Source organism: Phalacrocorax aristotelis, chromosome 1, assembly GCF_949628215.1.
Source record: "Phalacrocorax aristotelis chromosome 1, bGulAri2.1, whole genome shotgun sequence".
In the NCBI taxonomy this organism is placed as follows: Eukaryota; Metazoa; Chordata; class Aves; order Suliformes; family Phalacrocoracidae; genus Phalacrocorax; species Phalacrocorax aristotelis.
In genome coordinates, this window is record NC_134276.1 from 70,963,481 (window position 1) to 70,986,497 (window position 23,017).

The 23,017-nt window shown below is 43.4% G+C and overlaps 1 protein-coding gene across 1 annotated transcript in view; it reads right to left on the reverse strand.

The window, feature by feature from the left end:
* SLC9A2 (solute carrier family 9 member A2) overlaps positions 1-17,584 on the reverse strand; it is a 34,454-nt gene extending 16,870 nt beyond the window's left edge. The window contains exons 1-3 of the mRNA XM_075092421.1: positions 17,219-17,584; positions 11,346-11,809; positions 5,619-5,869 (exon numbers count right to left, since the gene is read on the reverse strand). Coding sequence (XP_074948522.1) covers positions 5,619-5,869; positions 11,346-11,809; positions 17,219-17,501 — 998 coding nt within the window. The 5' untranslated portion in view covers positions 17,502-17,584. The remainder of the gene's footprint in view (positions 1-5,618; positions 5,870-11,345; positions 11,810-17,218) is intronic.
* Between the last annotated feature and the right edge of the window lie 5,433 nt (positions 17,585-23,017).

Below are 23,017 nucleotides of genomic sequence, written 5' to 3' on the forward strand. Positions count from 1 at the left end.
TGAATACAGCCCATGAGGACTTGTCCTATGGTTATTTATCCCAGTTCCACCAGGTTTTGAGATTATATTTATTTGCCAACCCAGGGGGCATTTTTTCCTTCTGAAATCTTCAGACTTCCCTTTCTCATGGAGGATGATGGTAAGTTTGCCAGCATCTCTTTGGAAAAAGCTGAAGAAGAGTCTCCCACGTCTCGTGGAGATACATACCACTGCAGAAAGTCTTCTGCAGAGCATGTCCTGCCTCTAAGCCAAGTGCCCCATCTCTGAACAGCTCAAACGTCCCTGAGAGTGAGTGAAAATGGAAAGGCAGACTGAGGGAGAGCTCAGATAAAGCTCACTGACATTATGAACACACAGGTCTAGGTTCTTTTTTCTAAAACATGGGATAAAAAAATTTTTGCAAAGCATAAAGAAGAATCCCAAAAGCAGCAGTAACGTCAACAAGACCTTCACACAGTAAACTTTCTTAGTATTTTGCAAGAGGGTGTCCATAGCAGCAGCTGAGGCTGTAGCCACTGGCAGACACCAAACATGTTTCTCCTCATTAATTAAAGTTAGTTTTGTCCAGAAGTTTTCTTCTTTTATGTGGAGTTGGTATGGCCTGCTCTGGAGGACAATGGCCAAGATCTGAAGCATAGTTATAGATCTCTGACCCCACCCACACATCCACATCCCCAAAGTGACTGGGCAGCATTACTTCGGAGGGATGAATCTGGGAGGACACGTGGACACTGGCAGACGACACAGTGTACTTCGCTGCCCTCTGTCAAGCAGCACAGCCCCTGCAGGCACACCAGGGTAAAAAAACCCAGAGATGAGGGTCTGATGTGGGGACAAATGCAATCTGATGGGGGAGGTAGTGGCTTACCAATACAGGTGGAGCAGGTGTGCTAGCAGAACAGTGCACCTAACCTGTCCTTCACCCTGCATTTTTGTCCACCTGCACTTGGTGATAGAGAGGCAGACCTAGTCAGCAAAAACTAAAATGGCCATTGCCATGCAAAAACTAGCTCCAATCCTAAGCAAACTCCAAGACTAAGAAGAAGGAAAGCTTAACTAGAACTATCCCAGACCCCCATCTGCATTTAGTACTGACATAATTGTGAGCTCTCTCCTCACTGTTGGCTGATTTTACCATGGTCTGGAACAGAAGGATCCTCTGTGGCCCAAGGGTTGCATGCTGTCTGTGAAGCAGAGATCATCATGGTTACATGGGATCCACCGTGGAAGAAATGATGCAGATTTCATAAGCATGCGAGTTTCCTCCCTGCAACACTCAGTGGTTTAGGTAATGTTTCTAGTTTAAGCATGTGGCTGGGACAACAGAGGTCCTTGCATTTTTGCCAATATTGACAGACTGCTGATGCTCGTCACAACTCTCCTCCTTGTTCTGATCTTACAGTTACCCAGCCTGGGGACTTGTCATAGGTGCCACCATAGATCCCACAAAGGCATGTGCCTGCATATCTCAGGAAGAAAGTGGGCCATGCAGGGACTTTGTCCTGACAAGGAATGATATTTTGGCCAGGACATACACCCAAGCCTGGAAGATGTCAAACGTTCCCAAGCTCTTCAGTTTATACATAGTTCTGGTGACCAACCTCAAAAGTATATGTGGGGAAGGGTCTCAAATCTACTTAACACTTTCACCCTCCAGAAGTCTCATATTCAGTAGCAAAACAGCTCTTTGCAACCCACAGGCTGCGCTGGCAGACCTACAAATATCTCAGGTTATGTCATGGGTTGTAACAACTCTCCTGAGCGTGCATAGCTTATCTGTACAAGTGTAACAAGTCCAACGCATCCCATCTACTTCCAGCCGACTGCACACACAGTGGTGCTGGCAAGTGCAGGGGCAGCAAATGCAACACAGGAAGAATGCAGTGAGCAGGCTGCAAACCAGGCATTTCCAGACCCGCCGTCATTTCAGTCTCAAAAGCTGCAGCTTACTGCCCAAAGCATTAGGGTTGTCAGGCCCGCATTAAAGACACAACAAAACACTCGGTACTATTTATTACCTTTTTAAAATAAATAGTTTTCATTATTATAGTCACTTAGGAAAACCCTGCAGCTTGAGGAGTGGGGAAGCATGCCCTGGACATGGTTTGTTTTTGGATCCTGAGGTAATGGAGACACTGTAAATAGATGTCTGATAAGAATCTGTCACCAGATTAATAAGGATCTTTGCAAGCTGTAACATAAAACACCTACCATGCTTAACCACTAGAATTTAAAGGGACAACACATATATATAATATTATTTTCAGTCACATTTTGCATTCTTTCAATTAGTGTCAACTAATTGATGAGTTGGTTCACCAGTATAACAAATAGTGCTGTATGTTATTTGTTACACTTCGGGTAAGTAATACTGCACAGCTAAGCACTGCTCACTTTATGAATCTTGTATTTCTTCAGAGTACTTATCTACATTAGAAAAAAAATTGTTGAGGTTTCTTTAATTTGAAAATGACATGGCAATATAGTGTTAGAATGTAAAACAGATTTCTTTAAATATCCAAGATTTTATGTACACTATTATAATATGTTCATCCCAAACTAAATTTTTACTGTCACTGTAATCTAAGCAAAAGCTTAGGTGTGTTTTATTTTACATTTCTTATCCACACACATTAATTCTGGCTTCCACTTGTGTTACCTGAGGTAGTTGCCTTGGTCAAGAAGAGGAGGGAAAAAACAGTCATTTGCAATTAACCTGCAACCTTCTATGCTTCCGAAGAATAAAAGTTCTTCTGTACAAACAGTACAGTTTCTGTCATGACTGCAATAAACTAGGCCACTGGGTTGAATCCTCAAGTTTCCTTGACCTACTAAATTTACAGTAGTTTCAATGTTTGCTCTTTTCAGGCTGCTAACTCACTGTTGCAAAAAAAAAGAAACACATATTCATAGTTCTGCTGCTTCACAGCCTTGATGAGAAATTAGTAAGCAGAAAACGCAGCATTATAATTAGAAATGGAACCAAGCAAATAAAGTTCAGATTCCCATCTTTATTTTTTACAGCCATGCTCCTGATTCAAGCCTGGCTCTAACTACAGTAGCAGCTCTTTCCTCCTCTTCTGGAGAGGACTTTCTCACTGCAGGTCACAGGGATACAGTTCAGTCCTTTCGCTATTTCAGCCAGGTAACCTGGTGCAGGGTTCAAGAATCGTTTGTCCCCAGAACGTGTACACAGACTTATCAGTAGAGGGACAAGCAGTTTGCATTCCCCTCTATTCCTCTGCCAATGAATTCCTACTTGCCGAGAAATGAGGCACTCTGTGTATGTATCTTATTTATTTGGTAACACCACATGTTCCTGCTCACGTCCTCCACCTAAAGTACGGTAAAGCAAAAGCTCTCACTGAGTATCTTTATGAACCTAGTTTTGAAGGGAGTGGAAATCAATAGTGTAACAGTCTCATGTGGATATGGGTGAGAAAAGGGAGATCAGGCAATTATTTCCTGTAGGCTGAACAATAAATGGCCACAGAAGCATATAACGAATAAACAATCCAGGTTGTAAGGGACACTCCAAGGTCATTTGGTCCAACTACATGCTCAAAGGAGGGCTGACTTTGAAGTCAAACCCAAGCAATCCTGCCATGGGTCATTCACTGCAGAAAATGACAGGGAACTCAATACCAGTGCATGTTGCATTGTGACACAGAGCAAAATATTCTCTGCAGTTCAAAGCCCAACGAATTGTGAAAAGCACGGGGTAGATTTACTCCAAGGGGACGTAGAGATTACAGGAGCCCTAAGGCCCTCAGCAGCACTGCTGGGAGGGGGCACACTTTATGCGTCATGAGAGCTGAGACACTGTATGGCTGGAGAGAGGCTGCCCGGAGCCTTCCTGCTCCAGCTGGGTGTTACTGATGTATCCAGCTCTACACAAAACAAATTTAGAGTCAAAAAACATACAGGGCATTTTAAAGATAACTTTTTTTCTGTTGTGCTGCTGGAAGGAAAAAATACTTTGTGTTTCCTCTTCTGTTTTGCACCTACTCAGGGGCCACTGTTACAAATGAAAAGGAATAGGTTGTTAGTGCCATGGGAAGCACGGGTGTGCTGGATGCAGGCACTGGCACGTGGTGGGTCCACTGACCCACCAGCAGACCCACCGTGCCCTTTCTGTTGTATCCTGGATTCAGCATGTCCAAATCAGTACTTTCATGCACACCGCCACAATTTTTTCCACGTACAGTTTAGCCACACGTTTTGTTTTAGAAGCCCTTTAAGAATTTGATCATAGGATGACAAGGACATTTGACTTAAGAAGTGGAGGAAACTAGAAACCACACAAATGCTATGAATAGAAGCTAGGGAAAGAGATGGCAGGCACATTTATGAACTCAGTCAAAGTGGATGCATATGTTACTTTATTTAGGCTCATATCAGAGAAAGAAAGCCATGCAATCTTTAGTTATTTACTTATATTAAAGTACTAACCCCTCCTGTTTCATGGCATATTTCTATTTTTATACTACTGAAATCATTAGCTGTAAGTTTCCATGTAAATTGCTTCCCAGACCCAGAAAACCTTACACTGGCATGACTATGATATCAAACCTATCTTCGCTTTTCTGAAAGATGATCATCAGATGAGGTATTATCAACTATTAGTGATACTCAGAAGTAACATCTGAGTTTTCATAAAAAGCTATGTTCCTAATGACTGAATGACTCATATTTGCCACTAGAACAATACAAAGTCATTAAAGAAGGCTGGCCTTTAAAAATATTACTTGGAACAAGAGCAAACCGTTTAAGCATATCAAATGTCATAAAGGCTCTTTCTAAAGTTGAGGTTGCTACAGTATAAACACCATCAAGCGAGAGGCTGTGCTCTGTCTTTACTGGAGCCCAGGAGTGAAAAGCCAGGAGTGAAAATATTTTTATCTGTTGGAAGTGGGAAGAATAATATTATTTTATACATAATGATGTATACGGAGAGCATTGTAGCATACAGGCACACGTATCAAGGTACTAAACTAAAGGGTTTATCAACATAGGACTAGATTCTGCAAATTTTACATTCACCCAGTCCTTACTGTGCTTGTAATCCAGCAGGAGTTTGCCTTAATGATATATACATTGTCTTCATTGAATGGTACTTACTGGCTGCTCACATGACTAATCCTAAACTGTAGTTTCACAACATATTGGCATCAGAAGCGAAGCCAGTTCATGAAGATCCCAGCTACCACTCCCACTCCCTCCCGGCCACCGCTACCCCCACATCACTGTGGGCCACCCCTCAGCCATGCCCTTATGACTAGTTGTAGGGTCACATGAGGACACAGGTCACCAAACTGACCTGAGTTAAAAATAACCGCAGTGAAAATACAAGGGATTATTTTTAACTTGGAACATTTCAAAGATATGGTTTATGGTGTGATGCCATGAACAGTTTTAGTGACACAGCTGGTGTGGCGGCAAGCTGAGAGAATGGGATAGAAGCGGGAGGGGAGAGGCCGGAAATCCTCAAGCCAGCATCACTGCTATGCACGATGGAACGATGCCATATGGCAAAGTTTGCAAAATCTGGTCCTCTCTGCAATTTCCTTTAGCATTCTTACTTGTGTGCTATTATTACTGAAGTTTGGGGTACTTACGCCATGATGCCCGAGAGATGAAACATTTCAGCTGTTATGTATGACAAGTAACTGTACAGGAAGACAAAGAGTGGCTCAATCACTCGGATTTTATGGGTGAAACGGGTGGTAAAGGCTGCTACAAATCCCAAAAGGATTCCAATCAATACTCCACCGATCCCCACTATAAAGAAGTTAGCAATCCCAGCGAATATGTCAATAACCTTAATTGTGCGCATCTGGCAGAAAGACTTGAACAAATTGTACAGGACCTATGAGGAAAAAGAAAGCACATTATGTTTCTGAACTCTTCTTAATTTCCCTCCTTGTCGTTATGTTCCTCTGCTTCAATGTTGAACTTTGATTTCTCTATCTACCTTGAACTCACTTTTGAGATATGCTGTTGTTTACCTCTGACATATTACTTGTCATCCATAAATATCAGGGTGATATACAAAGAAGGGTAAATACAATTATTCCAATTTTTGCAAATGGGACAGGTTTCTTAACCCATACATTCTGCAGGCCAGGAGCATAGATCTACCTAATCTTTCTTTAAATTCACTTATTTGCAAAGCTTCCAGTTTTTCCACAGATGGCCATTTCATATTGTCCCCAGAATCAAAGAAATAAAAAAGGAGGAGGAAAAACAACAGTGAAAAATAAGGTTATTTTCAAATGTGTTTGATCTATGTAAGACACCAAGAGCTGCAGTGCTGCCTTAGACCATAGACCCACCCAGCATGGGGTGGGAGGGGAAAGGGGATGGACAGTGACCAGCCCAAGGAGTATAAGAAACATGGCATCCATAGAGTGCTTTTTCTCTGATGTATTAACCATTAAGAGTCCAACAGTTTAAAGATGTCTCCAACTTTAGATGATTTCTAGAGATGTGGATTTAATTCCCATTAAAAGACCTGTTACTATGTATTCGATCAGTTTAATTTTCAGAGAGTTTATAACCACCCTCCAAAACAAACTGGGTCAATGGGATTATCACATTTTCTTAGCCAGAAACATTCTGGAAACAGAATGATGTAGACTTCACATTTGTCTAATATCCATTATTTCAGTTACTACAAAACAGACAACAATGGAATCGGTTACTTTTAAAGAAACTTTAAAGGGTCTCCCCATTTACACTTACTTGGGAGATTTAAGCATTGCCTAGTGCTGCATGTATGCTCCCAGCCTCGCGATACCATGATGGTTACGCAGTCCCCTTGTACAGATCTAGGCTTGGTCATAAGAGACGGTACTCCTATCAGAAAAAGGATCTAAGCCAGAAGTGGAAAGTGGGTTCACAGGCTAAGCCACCTTAGTCACAAAAACCACCTGACTAGTCATCTTGGAGAGTCTGCAGGAGTTAAACCTCCGTGTTCTTTCTGGACTTCTTAGTAAGCCAAACAGGGTTCTCTATCAGAAATGCTATTTGAGAGAACAATGTTTTATCAGTACTTGCATTGTGCTGAAAATGTAGGTGTTTGAATAGCGACTGGGAGGGATTTGTTATGTTCGCAGTCTTGTTCTCTCTCACGTGATAGAAAGTAAGTTGTACAGCTCATCTTGGCCAAAATTTGATAGGTCTCACAGAGGTAAAAGTTCTCGCTATAGACTACTGCAAAGACATGGCCTATTATGGGTCCTTTGGGATACGTGAAAGGAAAGAACTGAAAAAGAAAAGAAAAAACACATTCCAGAGCAAGCATGAAAAGAGAAGGTTAAATCAAACCTAGCATGATCACCAGTAATTTCCAATTTTCATTACAAAGCGGCAAACAGGGCAAGAGCAGGAGCATGAGCTATTTATTTGGTGAGAATGATGCCCTCAGGATGAGTCCAGCTGGGAGAAGTGTTCTTTTTCACCTGGACAAACCCCTTCAATTTTTTTCTCTGGGGCAGATTCCCCGCTTTTTTGCCCTGTTCCTTGTTACTATGTCCCATGCAGGACAGAAAAGTAATGCATAGGCTCCACTTGTTTTCAGCTTGGTTTTATTTGTGGACCTTATGGATCTGCACGAAGAGAAGTATACCAGAATTAAGCCTATTGACAATAGGTGTGCCTTTGTCAGTCACTTTACAAGGACTTCTCAGTCCACTGACTCCCAGGAGTCCCCATGAGTTACAGACTGGAGAAAAAAATACTGTTCATTTGTGTTGTTTGCAAGGAGATGAGTCCCCCTGCGTCATGTGTTGAAACTTGGTACTACCCCAGAACTGTGTTTTCTTCAAGACACCTACAGAATTTGACCTGGCAGAACACTCCCTTGGTATGTATTAGGGAAGGTGTTTTTTTTCTTTAACTGGAGTTTTAAATAGCCTTTTAAATACTTTTAAAAGTAGCTATATAAATACATATAAGACAAGTCTCCAAAGTAAGGCCACTGAGAGCTGCTTGTAAAGAAGCATATAATTCTGATCTACTGAAACAATAGCCTTTCCATAACATCACCTCATCCTCACAGCGGAGTGTTCACCCTGCAAGCAGAATGGAGCCTGGTTTTTCCACATACAGATATCCCTGTAAATCTCAAGTGTCTTGCCATATTTGAAAGAAGAAAACCAATGTTCTCCTTTGTACCTCGGATCAAAATCAGACCGCTGTGGCAGAAGCAGCAGGTAGGACTACGGAGTGTAATGAACACGATTTTAATCTCGTTCCTATTGTTCTTTATTTACACTGCTGTAAATGAGATCATAATCAAGTTCTCTTCCCTTTTACTCTACAGAAGTTCAGTTTTACAGCTCTGTCTAAGCTTTCTGGTGAGTTAACCAACATCAACTCTAGTCATGCTTTGTAATGCATTTGGTATGAGGCCAGGGTTTTTTTCAAGTTCAAGATTTTCATTTACTCAACATCCTTCAACTGAACTCACTGAAGGTTACACCAAGGAATATTAGTCAGCATTCACTTTTTAATCTTGTCTCAGAGTATCTCTATTTTTCCTAGACACTAATAGCTTATTTTCACCAATTGCCAGTTTTTAGTTTTTAATTCTGAAATTACTTTAAAGCACTCTAAAGTGATGTTTTCAGTAGAGGCAGAATACAGAACACTGCTGTAATGTTTTCTAACATGGGAATAATATTATTGTAATGACACTGGCTCCTTCTTTGTGATTTTAAGCTCAGAATTGGTATTTGAACTGCTAACGCTCAATTTCAACTGTGATCTTGCCATTTAATACCACTGTGCTGGTTATCACCAAGCCAGTCTTTCGGTAAAGGACCAAATCTGAACAAGAAGCCAACTGGCAAACATTGTCCTTAGCCAAATTCGAGCTCCAAAATTCCATCATGGGGGAAAGGGATCAGCCAAATGCACGGGCATATTGTTAAAACCATCAGGCATGAAAGACCATCTGAGAAATGCAGCAGAGCTGAGATTCCTGAGAAAGCCCACCTCGCTTTGTAGCTAATACAAGGGTGTGGTAGCACGTTTCCTGATAAGGGAAAGCATAATGAAACTGCTACCGTAATAAAAGTTTTCATTAGGAGCAGCCAGGCAGTGCAAGTGGGATATCAGGAAGAAGGGCTTGAAGTATTTAGAAAGCATGCTTACTAAAGCCACACCGTTCTGGACTGCCCATCTGTAGCCTCTGGTTTTTTTGAAACTGCAGTGGCCGTAGGAATTAGGCAGCTGATGTGGATGGCCAGCCTGCTGTCAGCTGCCCCCCTGCCTCATCCCCACATCCCACCGGAGGCATCTGCCAGGGCAGGTGGGACTCAAGGGCAAAAGCTGGAAGGCGCTGAGCTCTGCCTGCTAGCTGGTTTTATCAGCTCTCCTTGTAACACAACAAGGGCAGAGGAAGAGACTGTATTTACAAAACATCGTCTCCTTTGAGCGCATAGCTGCGTAACCCCTGCAGCACCACAGCGAGGACTGGTCCAGCAGCACCGCTACAGGCAGAGGAGGCGAGGTCCTCTAAGGGTGCCCCATGGGGGATCTGTGACGGCCTGGGTGACGTTTTAAGTATAATCACACAATTGCAGGTGTGCAAAATCATGAAAAGGAACCATTGGCAGACCAATGCTTAGCATGTGGAAACCACTTAATCTCCTGCCAAGTGCTACCTTTAAGCAGTCGCTGGGAAGTAAGACCGAACATACGCTAAATTGCTTTCAGTCTCTCATGAATATATGTATGGCCAATGCGTATGCTGGGCTGGCCTGGCAGACTCCTCAGAGTATCTTCCCCTGCATTAGGGCATTTGGGCAGGCATGCCATGAAAAAGGACTACCTCCACAGAAGGCAATAATGATGCCTACAGGAAAGCCATGCATCACGGTTATTAAATTGCTGTGCCAGCACCTAGAAAAATGGTGTTTTAGAGTAATTTGCCATTGGGCAATGGCACGCCTGAACACTTCCGTCATCAGGACGCAGTGTTTCCCTAACAAATCTTGCTGGATTAACTGCTGCTCCAGTGGAAAGGTGATTGATTTTGTGATTGGAAAAAGTGATTTTGGTTAGAAAAATCCACCAAATAAAGTCTGTACACTAACATAAACCCAGACTTTTTTCCCCTCACAAAAACTTGCATGAAAAGAACTCCACCACATGAGTGGCCAGTAAGAGTAGAGACAGACGCAGCCATGGCTGAACTGCTTAGCCTTTTGAAGCTCAGTATTTACAGCCACTTATTTTCAGGACTGGCTTAAGTACCGGTTTAGCAGGGGCAGGCAGTTTCAGCTCCAAGCCACTGAGAAAAGCTAGGCTTTAAGGCAAGCTCATAAGAGAGGATGTGATTCAGCTGGCTGGATAGCAACAGAATCATGTAAAGCACGAAGTGTAAGTGAAAAAAAACAAACAACAGTACTCCCACAGACACAGAAGAAATGATCAGTACCAAGGTTCAGATTAAATGATGAGATATACATGTGTTAAGCAGGTGAGGCAAAGCCCTAGGAAGGGGAAAACCAAAAGACAATTGTGCATAGAATGGGACAGGAATAAAAAGCCAGTGACACAGACAGGGAAGGTGTGGACCCAGTTCATGAATCTTTCTGATCCCTCTGGCATACGAAAAACTGGACCTCCATGTCTCACAAAACAGAAAGCAAGCCAGGACATAGTTGGCACGGGCAGGATTTCAAGTAAGGCATGGATAAATGGGTGTAGTGCCCCAGATGTGGTGTCATCAGGTACAAACAAGGGGTACTGAGGGTGTTAATGGAATTTGCAGATTGCTGTCCTCAGGTCAGCACCGCAAACCCAGTTCAGCTAGTTAATGATTAGAAATTACTGCCTCCAGATGGCTGTCCTACCTCATCTGTAGCCTGGGAGAAATGTATTGGTGGTCTCAGGGCAGTTCCAACTGGATGGGCACATGCAAAAGGCTAGCATCAACCGGGTCCTGTGCCATCTCAATGACTTGCCCATTCTCCCTGTGAACATGCTGGGACACCCCACATTGGCCCTTTTCCCTCTCCTGGCCAACGACATTTCTGCAGGTGAGGAAAACCTCCAGTTTCAGATTAGAGAAGTAACAGACTTCAAAGATAAAGAAAATAAAGAGATCAGGTAGTAAAATCCCTCGAGTAAATATGCTACCATTACACATTACTCTGGCATAGTAAGAGTACCATAGTTTCTAAATCTAAAGTTTAGAATTACATAAACACATTAGCACTCCTTGACTTCCATCTATGAGCAAACTAATAACCAGATACAAAGAGATGTAATGAAGTGGGATGCAAAGAATCATTTCTCATTTTTATCAACTAATCAGTAATCAAGTAACTTACCACAGTTATAGCATCATTCAGCAAAGACTCTCCAAACACCAGGATGTAGAGCTGCTCATTGACATGAATATTTTCAAAAACGGCTAACACCGCCACAGGATCCACAGCTGAAATGAGGCTGCCAAAGAGCAAATTCTGCAGCAATGTGATATCAGTCAAACCAAATGCACTGATCTGGCAAATTCCATAAAGTGAAATTCCAATGCCGATGGCATTCCAGAGCGTGCCCACCACGGCATACCAGAATATGGTACCAAAGTTCTCAAAGAAAAGACGAGTTGGCATAAAATATCCAGCGTCGAGTACAATGGGTGGTAAAAGGTACAAGAAAAAAACGTCACTGTTCATTACAGGTGGGGACTTCTCCTCTGCTCCAAAAATAATCCCACCAAGAAGCAGTCCAACCAGAATGAGGAGACAGCTTTCAGGTACTATTGAGGGCAACTTGTGATAGAGATGAAAGCCTTCAAAGGAAATTCAAACACAAGAAAGTGAAACGGTTATTTGTACAGAATCCAAAAGATTATTTTGGATTCTGTTATCTTAGTTTCTATAGTAAACAAACAGCGGCTGCAGGGCAATTTCATTTTCATTGCAAAGACTGAACTGGACCACCACAGCAGGGCAAGGTAAATTTGTCAGCTAGGGTAGTTAATTCAGTTAAGCTGGTGGAGAGCCAATTTAATAGCTAGATGTTCCAGTTAATAGTTAGGCTGGCTGGAGCAACTGTGTGAAAGGGTTCTGTTTGTGAAAGTGTGGGGATTTATGTAATGTGGAATCCTCCAGAAAAACAATCCAAACACTTCTGTAGGGCAAATTACATACAGATAGAGGAAAAAAACCAAACCCTTCCTTCATGCACAGCTTCACGGAGGAGCTTAAGGAGTACATTCACTTCATTTTTAGAAGTCTTTCAGAGTCTCAAAGCTAGGGAGGGGAACTAGCACATGTGTCTGCACCCAGTCACTTCCTCAGCCACCATGAGGATGCATTTACATCGCATTATTATTCAATTTTAGCGGAGCCTCCGAATTAATTTCACAATAACCAACATGTTTTCCACAACATGACAGTAAGTTGCAGCCTGTATTATTATGCTCTTTCTTCTGTATTCTATGAATTGTGGTAGCATCAGGAGCCTCTCATAAAGATCTGTGCAAAGTGCTGCAAAAATGAATAAAAAAAGGTTCTGAATGAGGACTTAATGGTTGTATGTTCCTTAGCCTACTAAAACTCTCCAAGCCATGCAGCTTCGATTTAAAGATTCCCATTACTTGCATAAGTTGACTGTTTTAAGGATGGTTCTGGTAATGAATGGGAAGAGTTTTGAAGGAACTTACTTTCGTCAATCTAATGGAATGATCAACCTTATGCACCAAGGTCACATTCCAGGTCTTGGCGATGCCAATCTTTTCCAGGCTCCTCCTTATCTATATTTGGCCCACATAATTATATAGAAAACTACCCACACCCACAAGATCCCACAGTTCCTGCCTAACTAAAAAGCATTTAAATTATTCTAAATGAGAGCTGCACAGAAACACTGGGTGCGGTAATAACGGGCGTCTATTTCAGTAAAACTATTTCAGTAGAAATCACACCTGTACTCGAAACAGTTAAACTAGTGCAAGCTTGGTATAGTCCACATCCAGTTTCCCAATTTCAGGCTTCTGTGTCTTGTAACACGTATTTTGTTAATTCTCCTTTCATTACAGATTTTTTTTTCCAGGTAAAAGAAAGCCCGAACTTACAATTAGGAAAAACAAATGGTTAAGATGGACCAAGGGGAAACCTGTTGTAATCTACAGATTTTTTACTTACATATTCTATAACTACTAAAGCTATTTTTTAAAGTAAGCAGCTCAAGCTGCATTTTTGTCCTTTCTGGATGAAAGGACAGACTGCTTTTTAATATTTAGAAACACAGCCTATGTGACTCGTTAGAAGGACTGCCCAAATTCACTGTCATTATTCAAAACTGGAATCACCAATACCCTGTATTGGCAGAACAGGTAGTGACCCGGGAAACACAAGCATTTGCTGGTGGAGACTTGACTCTTCACCTTTCAGCCACTTCCTCATAAAACATTTTATGGTTTGTCTTAGTTTCTGCCATGGCAGGATGCCAAAATTTCCAATGCAGTGATTGAAGTTTCCACTGAGTAAGTAGATTTTGCTAAAAGAGAAGTGTTTTTAAACCCTTCAAAAGTACCTTAAACTGTTTTCTCAAGAAATATTGAAGAGGAGGGAATTTCAGTAAATGCAGCTTTCAGTGAAAACAAAAAACATCCCAACCAGAGTGGTAATGCAATGGCAATGAAATGTCTACTGTGAATATAAAAATAAAAATATTTTCCTTTTCTTCAAGTCACTCTTTGGAAAGTTCATACCATCTCAGAGCTTTTGGGACGCCACCTTCTCCTTAAAGGTAATGGAAAGGCTGCCACTAGGTTAAATGTGCTTTTTATCCATGTAAACAGCATCAAAGCTCCTGAAAGACCACCTGCCTCCACAAAAAGCATTCAGAGGTGACCAGGGACAGCCTGTGGTTCCCAATTTAAGGGCAGAGAGCTAGGATTTAGAATTTAGGATTTAGCACATCAAGTCATGCGTAGGTGCCCTGCAGGGTGAAGAACATCTTCCCAGCTCTGACAGATCCACAGCCACATGGTCAGGAGCACCCTGGGAGCAGATACCTTGCAGCACATGAATACTCAGACCACAGCCACTTTCTCCTCCCCTGACCCTGTCCTTGGGTCAGAGTACTGAGATATGTACTTCTGATTACAAGAGAGTTTTCCAAGGGTCCTCTAAACAGCTTTTTTCAGGAGAGAAGTGTTGGAAGGATATCAGCTCAGTTCCCAGAAGAAACACTTCTAATCGCACATTTGAGATTGAACGTAGAGCAATAGGGATCTGGATCAGCTAGACAAAAATTTTGTAGGTTTAGTAGCATAAGAATGAAGCAAAACTGGGAGGTAAGTGGACTAGTCTCACTGCCTAGAGGCTGCAGCATACCTTGGGTGCGCTGGGTCCCGCCTAATATGCTCATGGAGTCCATCAGCATGTAACATACCACCTATATGGTATCACCACACAACATAAATAAGTAGAGGTAGCCAGAAAATAACAATTCCCTTCAAGGCAATTTCTTAGATTTCCAAATGTGCCCTGGTTCTGTGCTGGAATAAAAAGCACCATGTTTCTAATGTCTTTGTGAAAATGTACCTTCTCAAAATGCTCAATTCTGCTTGACCACTTCAGGTTTTCCTTTCTCATGCTGTCTCTTTCGCTCCCTCTAAACCTAGCCTACAATGACATGGTCACAGCCAGGGTCTGAGAAACCTTTCAGGTAGGTCCCCTGTAAAAATCAGCAAATGCTGGAACATTTCAGCTCCAGTGAAACTGCACTTCTGTGAAAACACATTTGTTCAAAAAGGCTCCAGTCGGGCAATAAGCAGGTGCTACAAAAGTGTTTTCTTTGGGATCCTTCACACACTGTGAGAGCTGTTATTAAATGCGACCCTATTTTCCGAGCTCCTTGCAGCTGAAAAGAATTTAGGGTTCTGTTCTTAAAGGTTTGCTGCTCGCCAGTGCCAAGCATAAGCGTTCGGTGCCTAGCCCCAGAAAGGAATTTGCGATGCCAGATTAAGCACCGAAGTTTCCTGGGCAGTGCATGAGTCTCGAGGTGGATTTCACGCTGCCTGGCATGACAGGGGTGAGATGCCTGGCAGGAAATGCTGGAGAGAGGAATGCACTGGAGAGCCTCCTGTCCTACAGGGCCACTCTCAGGGCTACAGGCAGAGACGGGCTGGAAAATCCCTCTCCATCCCTTTGAACTGAGACGTGGCCCACGCTTAGTACCACAGTAGGACATGGCAGAACCAACACTCCTGTATCTCGGTGGATAGACAACTCTGCCCGTCTGGGCTACCTTCAATATAAAAGAAGGCACAAGCGAGTGAAAAATTGGCACTGTGGGATCGTGACTTAGGAGCGATGGAGTCTGTCTCAGGGAGGGTTACCTTGATGCACTCACTGGATAAGAAAGCACAGACAGAGCTTCAGGAGCAAGAACTGGATGTTCCTAATTCCAGTCCCGGAGTCAGGGCACCTGCAGATAGGCGTGGTGAAGCTGAGCACTGCCACACCTAGGGCCTCTCCTGGATCCAGCCCTCATTGCTTAGTGCACGCACACTTAGAACAGCAGAGGTAATGCCCTAGATTAGCCACACTAGCTTTTGGTTGGTGTAACTGAAGGGATTTTAAAATTATGGGCATTTTTCCTCATCTATGCTGTTCGCTTGTTTACTGTACTGCAGTAAGCTGGGAAAATTAGTCAAGTCACTTTTTTTTTTTTACTTTTTAGATGCCTGTGCGCTAGCAAAATATCATGATAGTCAGAATGTACAGTCCTACGGATATTATATATTAGTGTATGTATGTGTTTGCATTGTTCAAATGGCTTCCTTGTAATCTTTAATAAAACAGAAATATTTTCACTAGTCTTAGCTTATTCATGAGCTCTTGCTGTATCTAAACTCAGAAGCCAGAGCTATTTTACAGTACTCAACTGGCTGAGGTAACTTCTCTACCAAACTACTTGGCTATTACAGTTCATGACATACTTGAGAGTATCATATTTGAACTCTGTCCTCATTCCGCAAACACCTAAATACATACTCAAGACTAAGCATGCATCTTTACTGCATTAAGATACATGCATCAAGATACGTGCATCTTTAATGGATGCAACGTGCAATTATTTCCACAAAAAGTAACACAGAAATAGCAAGTTGCTTGGGTAGAGGATCAGGCCCCCAACTACAACCCTGGCCACGGCAGGTGAGTACAAATTTTTGGTGTTGCGGAATCCTAATTACCTAATCACCAACTACCTAATCACTAACCAGAATGTGACACAGTCTATTTAAATGTCACAAGCAGGACTCAAAGTTTTATGTTTTTTCAAAGCTTTTTATCAGAATGAATATGATCATAGTTTTTATGGAAATCTGCGCTGCAAAATCAGGCTGCTGAATCAAGCAGCTGGAGCATGAGTAAACTATTTTTTTTGTTGTTCCCACGGATTTATTCCTTACACTATCTTCTAGTTAAGAGGATACAAAGTTCATCGTTGGCAGAGATTTCCTGATTTTTAAATAGCTCTCTAGTACACCTTTACCTGACATTCTTTAGATTATTATAGTGGACTCATTCTTCTGTTTGGAACATAGAAAGCTAATTAAAAACCATGATATATAAGCTGCACAAAAAACAGTGAAACTATGCAATACAAATATTTTCCACATGAGGGAAGAGGTGGCTTTTCTTACTCATTCAGTGTCGTCTTTTTCTGTCTTTCTCGGGACGTAAGTGAGTGGTGGGAAAGTACAATGAGCTTACTCTGCCCTCATAAATATTTGCTTTCCATCGATCCGTGGTTCTGTTCTGAAGCTGTCATTATACCAGGCGTTATTTTAAGAAAAAGAAGATAGTGCTCGGATGACAGTAGGGCGATCAAGGGAACGCCAGACGCGCTCTGGGTGAGCTCCGGGTTTCACAGTGCTCACAGCCTGGGGTTTATGCGAGGGCTGGAGGTAATAACCGCTTTCCTCCTCCGCAACTTTTCCCAACCGCGAAAAGCCCATCCTCCGCCAGGCAAATCACGCCCGGGCATCCCGCCCCGCGGAGCGGCACCAGCCGCCGGCCGCCCCCGCGCCCCCCGCCGCCGGGCCCGCACCGCCCCAGCACGGCTGGGCTGCTGCGGCCGCCGGTGGGTCCCGGCGCGGCCGGTCCCGGGGGCTGCGGGTCCCGGGGCGGCGGGTGCGGGAGAGCAGGGGGAGGGAGGGTCGCCCGACGGCCCCGCTCACCGATCTTGGCGAGGGAGGCCAGCAGGATCCAGAGGGTGATCTCGAAGGGGATTTGCACGTGGGGGTAGTCCAGGGTGAAGACGTGGAGCCGCGTCTCCTCGAAGGCGGTGCCGCTGGGGCTCGGCGGGGTGCCGGTGCCCATCGCCGAGGCGCCGGGCGGCTGGCTCTCCGAGGTGGCCCGCGCCTCCGCCGCCCCGGCCGCCAGCACCGCCAGCACCGGCAGCAGCAGCGGCAGCGGCAGCAGAGGCGCGGCGGGGCGCGGGGGGCCGCCGCGGCTGCCCATGGCCTCCCCGCTCCCGGCCCGGCCCGGCGCGCCGCTGCCCTACGGCCCCGCGCCGGCCGCCGCCGCCGCCACCATCCCGCCGCCGCGGGCACCTGCCGCCGCCGCGGCCCCGCCGGCTCCGCCTCCTCCCGGTGACTGGGCGAGTCCCGGCCCGGCGCCGCCGGCCGGCCGCGGCGCCCCGCTCCCTCCCCGGGCCGCCCCCGGGGCCGCCCCCGCGGGGCAAAGCCGCCCCCGGACCCCCCCTCCCCCGCCAGCGGCCTGCGGGGCTCCGGCGCGGGAGCGGGTCGGGCCCCCAAGCACCGGCTCCGACGCCCCCCCGCCCCCCCCCCGAAATGAGCGGGCCTGCGAAGGTTGAGGCAGGGCCGGCGTTAAAATCTTTTCACTCTGAATTGCCTTAAAAGAGGTCGGTATGCAGTCACACGCATGCACGCATATATTAATGTAAACGAATTTAGAGAGTTAACACACTCTAGATGGGTATGTGGGTGCCTACATATGCATCTACGTATGCACATGTATGGTCTCTATACATATACCTATATCTCTATATAGTACATGCAAATACCTATGCATCTATAATATATGTAGATATTCATAAAACAGTAGTTTAGATATATGTGTATAAACACTGTGTATATACATATGTCAGAACGTGTGTATATGCACATATGGATGTGTATTTCTATAGGTATTTTAATGAAGTTTTATATGTCTCTGTACATATGCACGAATGTATTTGTACATATATATGTTGCTGTTGCCAAATACAGGAAAGGTGCTTCTACCAAATATATGAAAGTCACCATTCTGTTCCCGCTAACTAAGAGTTAAAACCTGTTAATTTAGAGAGTTAAAAGAACACACTCTGTATACTTATATGTATATAAGTTCATATGTATTTTATATATACTATATGTTGTCTCATATAAGCTGTGTAATTACATAGCATGTAACATTATATAATATATTTAATACATAAAATAATATATAGTATATGGATATATGTTGCCCCATGAAACACGATAGGCACGATCCTGTTCCTGTCAATTAAGAGATTTCCATTCTGTTCATTCAGAGAGTTGAAAGAACACACTCTATAAACGTATATGAGTGATCGCACTCATATTCTCATATATGTGTGTGTATAAATATATAACTACTAATTTATTTACGCACGTGTCTGTGAGTGTGTGTTGCCAATATTGAACAAGTGATTGGCAAAATCCTGTCCCTGGAGGCATTGGGCATTTGCCATGAATTTCAGCACGGCCGGTATTCCATCAGATACTGCTGAGCACGGGCTTTCTGTATTTCTGACAGAATGGAATCTCAGCCACGATGTGCTCATGACTTCACCACTTGTGAGTAAGGCAATATTCCAAAGATCAAACTTATAAAATCTTTATAGCACTCAGTTCCGCATGCCCTTATAGCAGAGCGTGTCTTTCCTGACTTCAGATAAAACGAAAGCAGGTAGTGAGTGCTCTCCTTTTTTCCCCAGACAGCAAAAAGTAGCCAGTGGCTACCATTTCTGTAGGGCGTTAAGGTTAAAGCTCAGAATCAATTAGCTGAATGTCTGTAGCTGTCATTTAGCCCCAGAACCTGAAAACAGGGCACTAAGCCTTTGGTTTTAACCACAAATTTAAAAACATGACACTAATAATATTTTTTTCTACAAGTCAGCCAAGAGAACACATTTGAATATCAAGTCGGTCTATATACCATCTAATACTCTAGATATATGTGATATCTTTATAGGTCCTTTTATCTGTTATATTAGATTCTCTGAAATAAAAGAAACAGATAAATATTGCCAAGTCTGAGGACATTTCCTTTATATGGGGAAAAAAGTACAGAAAGGAAATGCTCCGTCATTCCTGAATCTCCTGGTCCCTGTCAAAAGACCATCCATAAGAAGAGAAGTCTAACTCTCAGGTGACAGACATAGCATTATCTCTAACTTGGAAATAAGACTGTAAATCATAACTTTAATTCAGCCAGAAATCATGAGATCTGTAATTGTACTCGCATGTCTCGTTTTATGATCTTTCCTGCAGATGAAGAAAGCCTTTCTGAAAAATACCGTTATGAAAGTGTCGATACCTGCCCTCCTAAGAGCAGTGTTACCGATCCTCTGTACTTGTCTGACCTGTGCCTTCAGGGTGTTGCACTGGACTGAGAATTATCCTCAGTGATGTCAATGAAAAAGCATTGGCAAGAGCAAGCTGGCCAAGGCTATTGGAAGCACGGTTGCTTATGTACTCTCCCATCAACCCTTTTCTCTAATACCACCTCATAATCCTGCCTTGTGCTGGGATTCATACCCCCATTCAGTCACAGCAGAAATAGGCTGCTGGGCAGGGAATTGGAGCACCGTACGATAGCCCCGCAGGTGTTTGGAAATCGTGAACAACCGGCTGAGCATTATCGGTTTGCCACAAGAGGGGAAGGAAGACCTTGGGTGGGAAAGTGCTGAGGCATGAGAAGGTGGAGGAAGGTCCCTTCTCATGGAAAATGTTCTTCATCGCTGCCCTTTTCATTACAGAGAGTGAGGGATGACAGAGCCTGGCTGCTGCGGACTGGCAGAGACAGAGCGATGCTTTGGCACCCAGGTCATGCCTTTACAGTCACAAAGTTTCCCCCAGACGCAGGAATACAGACCCTTCCTTGAGGCACCATCTACATATTTACCTTATTTTGTCCTCTTACTTTCCTTCTCCCCAAAAATAAAAGGGCGCACACAACAGAAAACCTTCTAGATCTAACACTGCTGTGGGTCTGGGTACTAGGCTACTTTTTAAATTTTATGGTATTATGAAAATGAGAAGTTGGTAAATGGGGAAAAAAATAAATGAGGGAAAGATGTCATTAATCCTGAGGCTGGTGACTTACATGCCAGAAAAAAAACTGGAAATAATACATTGACACAGACCCCAAAAAACTGGGGGAGCGAAGAAAACTGGAGTAGAGATTAATTACTAGAGTTGATACTGTCTATTGTTACATCAAAATAAGCTATTTTATGAATGGATTGTATAGATGAGAATATCCAACATTTGGGTAGGAATTGCCTTTACAGGATAGCATGACACAGCAGGGAAGTGGACCATATTTGACTTTGGAGCTTTTTGAAACAGATGCCAGTACAGTATAAGGTGCCAAAGGTCTTGTGGAGTTTCTCTCGGCATTTGCAGCCGGTGCTGCTTTTCATTGCCACCAGCCCTGTGCAGCTGGTCCCACAGATGCTGAAACGTTTCACCACTGGTGGAAGGTCTTTAAATCCAGGCAGAGATTTGCCTGAGACAGCAGAGTGGGGTATGACATTCCCATTATCTCTGCTTCACCCAGGCCGTATGAGACAGCAGCGACAGCTTCACCCCCCTCCACCACCCCTCGCACTGCGCCCAGCCCTGCTGGTGTCTGCACAATAAGCAGCTCTTCCTGAGGACATGGCTGGGGACATCACCATATGGAGTAAAACATTCCTGAGTCTCAAAGCTGCCCAGGGAGGGGAGGAGGGGTGGTCTCCTCAACCAGAGAGAGCAATAGAGGAGACGTGAAGGTGTGTCCCTGGCGCCACGGTGTCTCGTCATGGCTCTGCCCCTGACAGCTGAATGCATCTGCTCCCACTTCAGAACAATTTTCTGTCGGGTCACTCCGCACCATTTCAATGATAGCACAAACAGAAAGCACGTACGCCACACTTGCCTGATTGCAACTGATCCATAGAGGACCTTCCCGCAATGCCCCCACCGATGCCTTACTGCCGGCGCTGTGCCGTGCCATCTGCACCCGGGTGTACTTTCATCTCTTTAATTCTGCTCACAGGCATTGTCTGTTTTACCAGATACAGTGCTAACAGCATTTCACGTGACAAAGTGCATGCTATTTTATACATCAAGATGGTAACTCACATAATTCAGTTTGTTTACCTTTTAATCCATTTATTGATTACTACTGGAAATTACTACCAGAGAAAGGAACTGCTCAGGCTACCCATAGCGTGCTGTTTGGGAAAGAGGCGTTGGTAGTCACGCCACGCAGGTTTCCAAGAGTTCAGGTGGTTCATACAGGTGTTAGGACAGCTTAGTTTTACTTTTGCTGTTGTAGGCGTTGGGACTTTCTCATTGTAGGCACGGCTTTGAGTTACAGGGTTGTATGTCACCTGCTAATATTAATCCAGCTTTATAGATACAGTAGGAGAAGGTCTTTCTTTATTGCTATTGTCAAAACTTTGCTTTCACAATGAAAAAAAAGAATACTGATTTGAACAAATGAGAAATTTCACTGTATCATAAATTTAGCTCAGTTTTTAGGGATTCCCAAGAAATCATGAGGTCATATTTTTGTACTTAATTTTCTGACCTCTCTTTGATACCGAGGAAGCATTTCTGGAAAATGTTACTGTGACTATTGCAATAACTGGATCTCCTATGAGCAATGTTATAGGTGTTTTCTGGTAAATATGATCAAGGAATCAAAACGGTTGGGAAATCCTAAATATATTAATAAATATTTGTCCATCATTTTCATTGCTGTTTCAGTTTGACAGACATTTTCAGCAGATTAAAAATAAATGTTATATTCTACTGCTGATATTTTTTTTTGATGGAAATTAAATCTGTGCGGAGGAGCTTTTAGGTTGCATACTTTTTAAATTTTCTCTGACACAGTCCACATAGCAGTATTGTAAAATCTGTGTTCCTGGTTCAGAAGAATAGGATAAATTTCACCCTTCTTCCTAGCCACTTCCCTAAAACAGAAAGAAAGATTTTCTCTAATTTTCCCCAAAAGTATAGTATAGGAGACTTAAACACAAGCCATCTTACTGAAATACATCAGGGTGTTACTAAAAAAAGTTTGTTAAAAATTATGGTAGTTCCATTAGAACAAAGAAGGAAGTTTTGAGGTTACCTCAGGTAAAAAGGCAGTTTTTCTTGACATCTGCAGCTGCGTGGGAATCACAGTAGCGCAGGGAAAACCTGTGTCTGTGGCACATGTCACTGGGATGTTCAAAGAGTTAAGGGAGAAGAGACACCAAAGAGGTGACATAGATTTCTTTTACTTATTTAGAAGTAGCTTTAGTGGAGATATAAGGATTATAAAATACAGACGTGCTTGACTGAGAGTTGTTTTCTTTAGGAGGGGAGCTGATCGCTCAACTGCATGCATTATATTAACAAACATTTCTCAAAATCTCTCTTCCATTAGGGGATAGACTCTTTTTATGAGGGCTATGTCATCAGGGCCTTGACCATGTAACTCTGCCTCTAAATCCATTAATTAGTGAAAGAGTATCTCAGCTATCAAGTGATTTATTATATGAAATCAATAGTCCACTGAAGATGTGTTTTTCCACAGCCTTTTCCAGGGCTGCTTAGCAACCGTCCCCATAAACCAGGTCTACCAGAGGCATTAGACCTTCCTAATATGGGCACTTTAATGGCAGCAATTTACTTGTGCAGGTCTGAACTTTGGTAAGCCCTTTTAAGGCCCTTAGGATGTTAACTATTGTG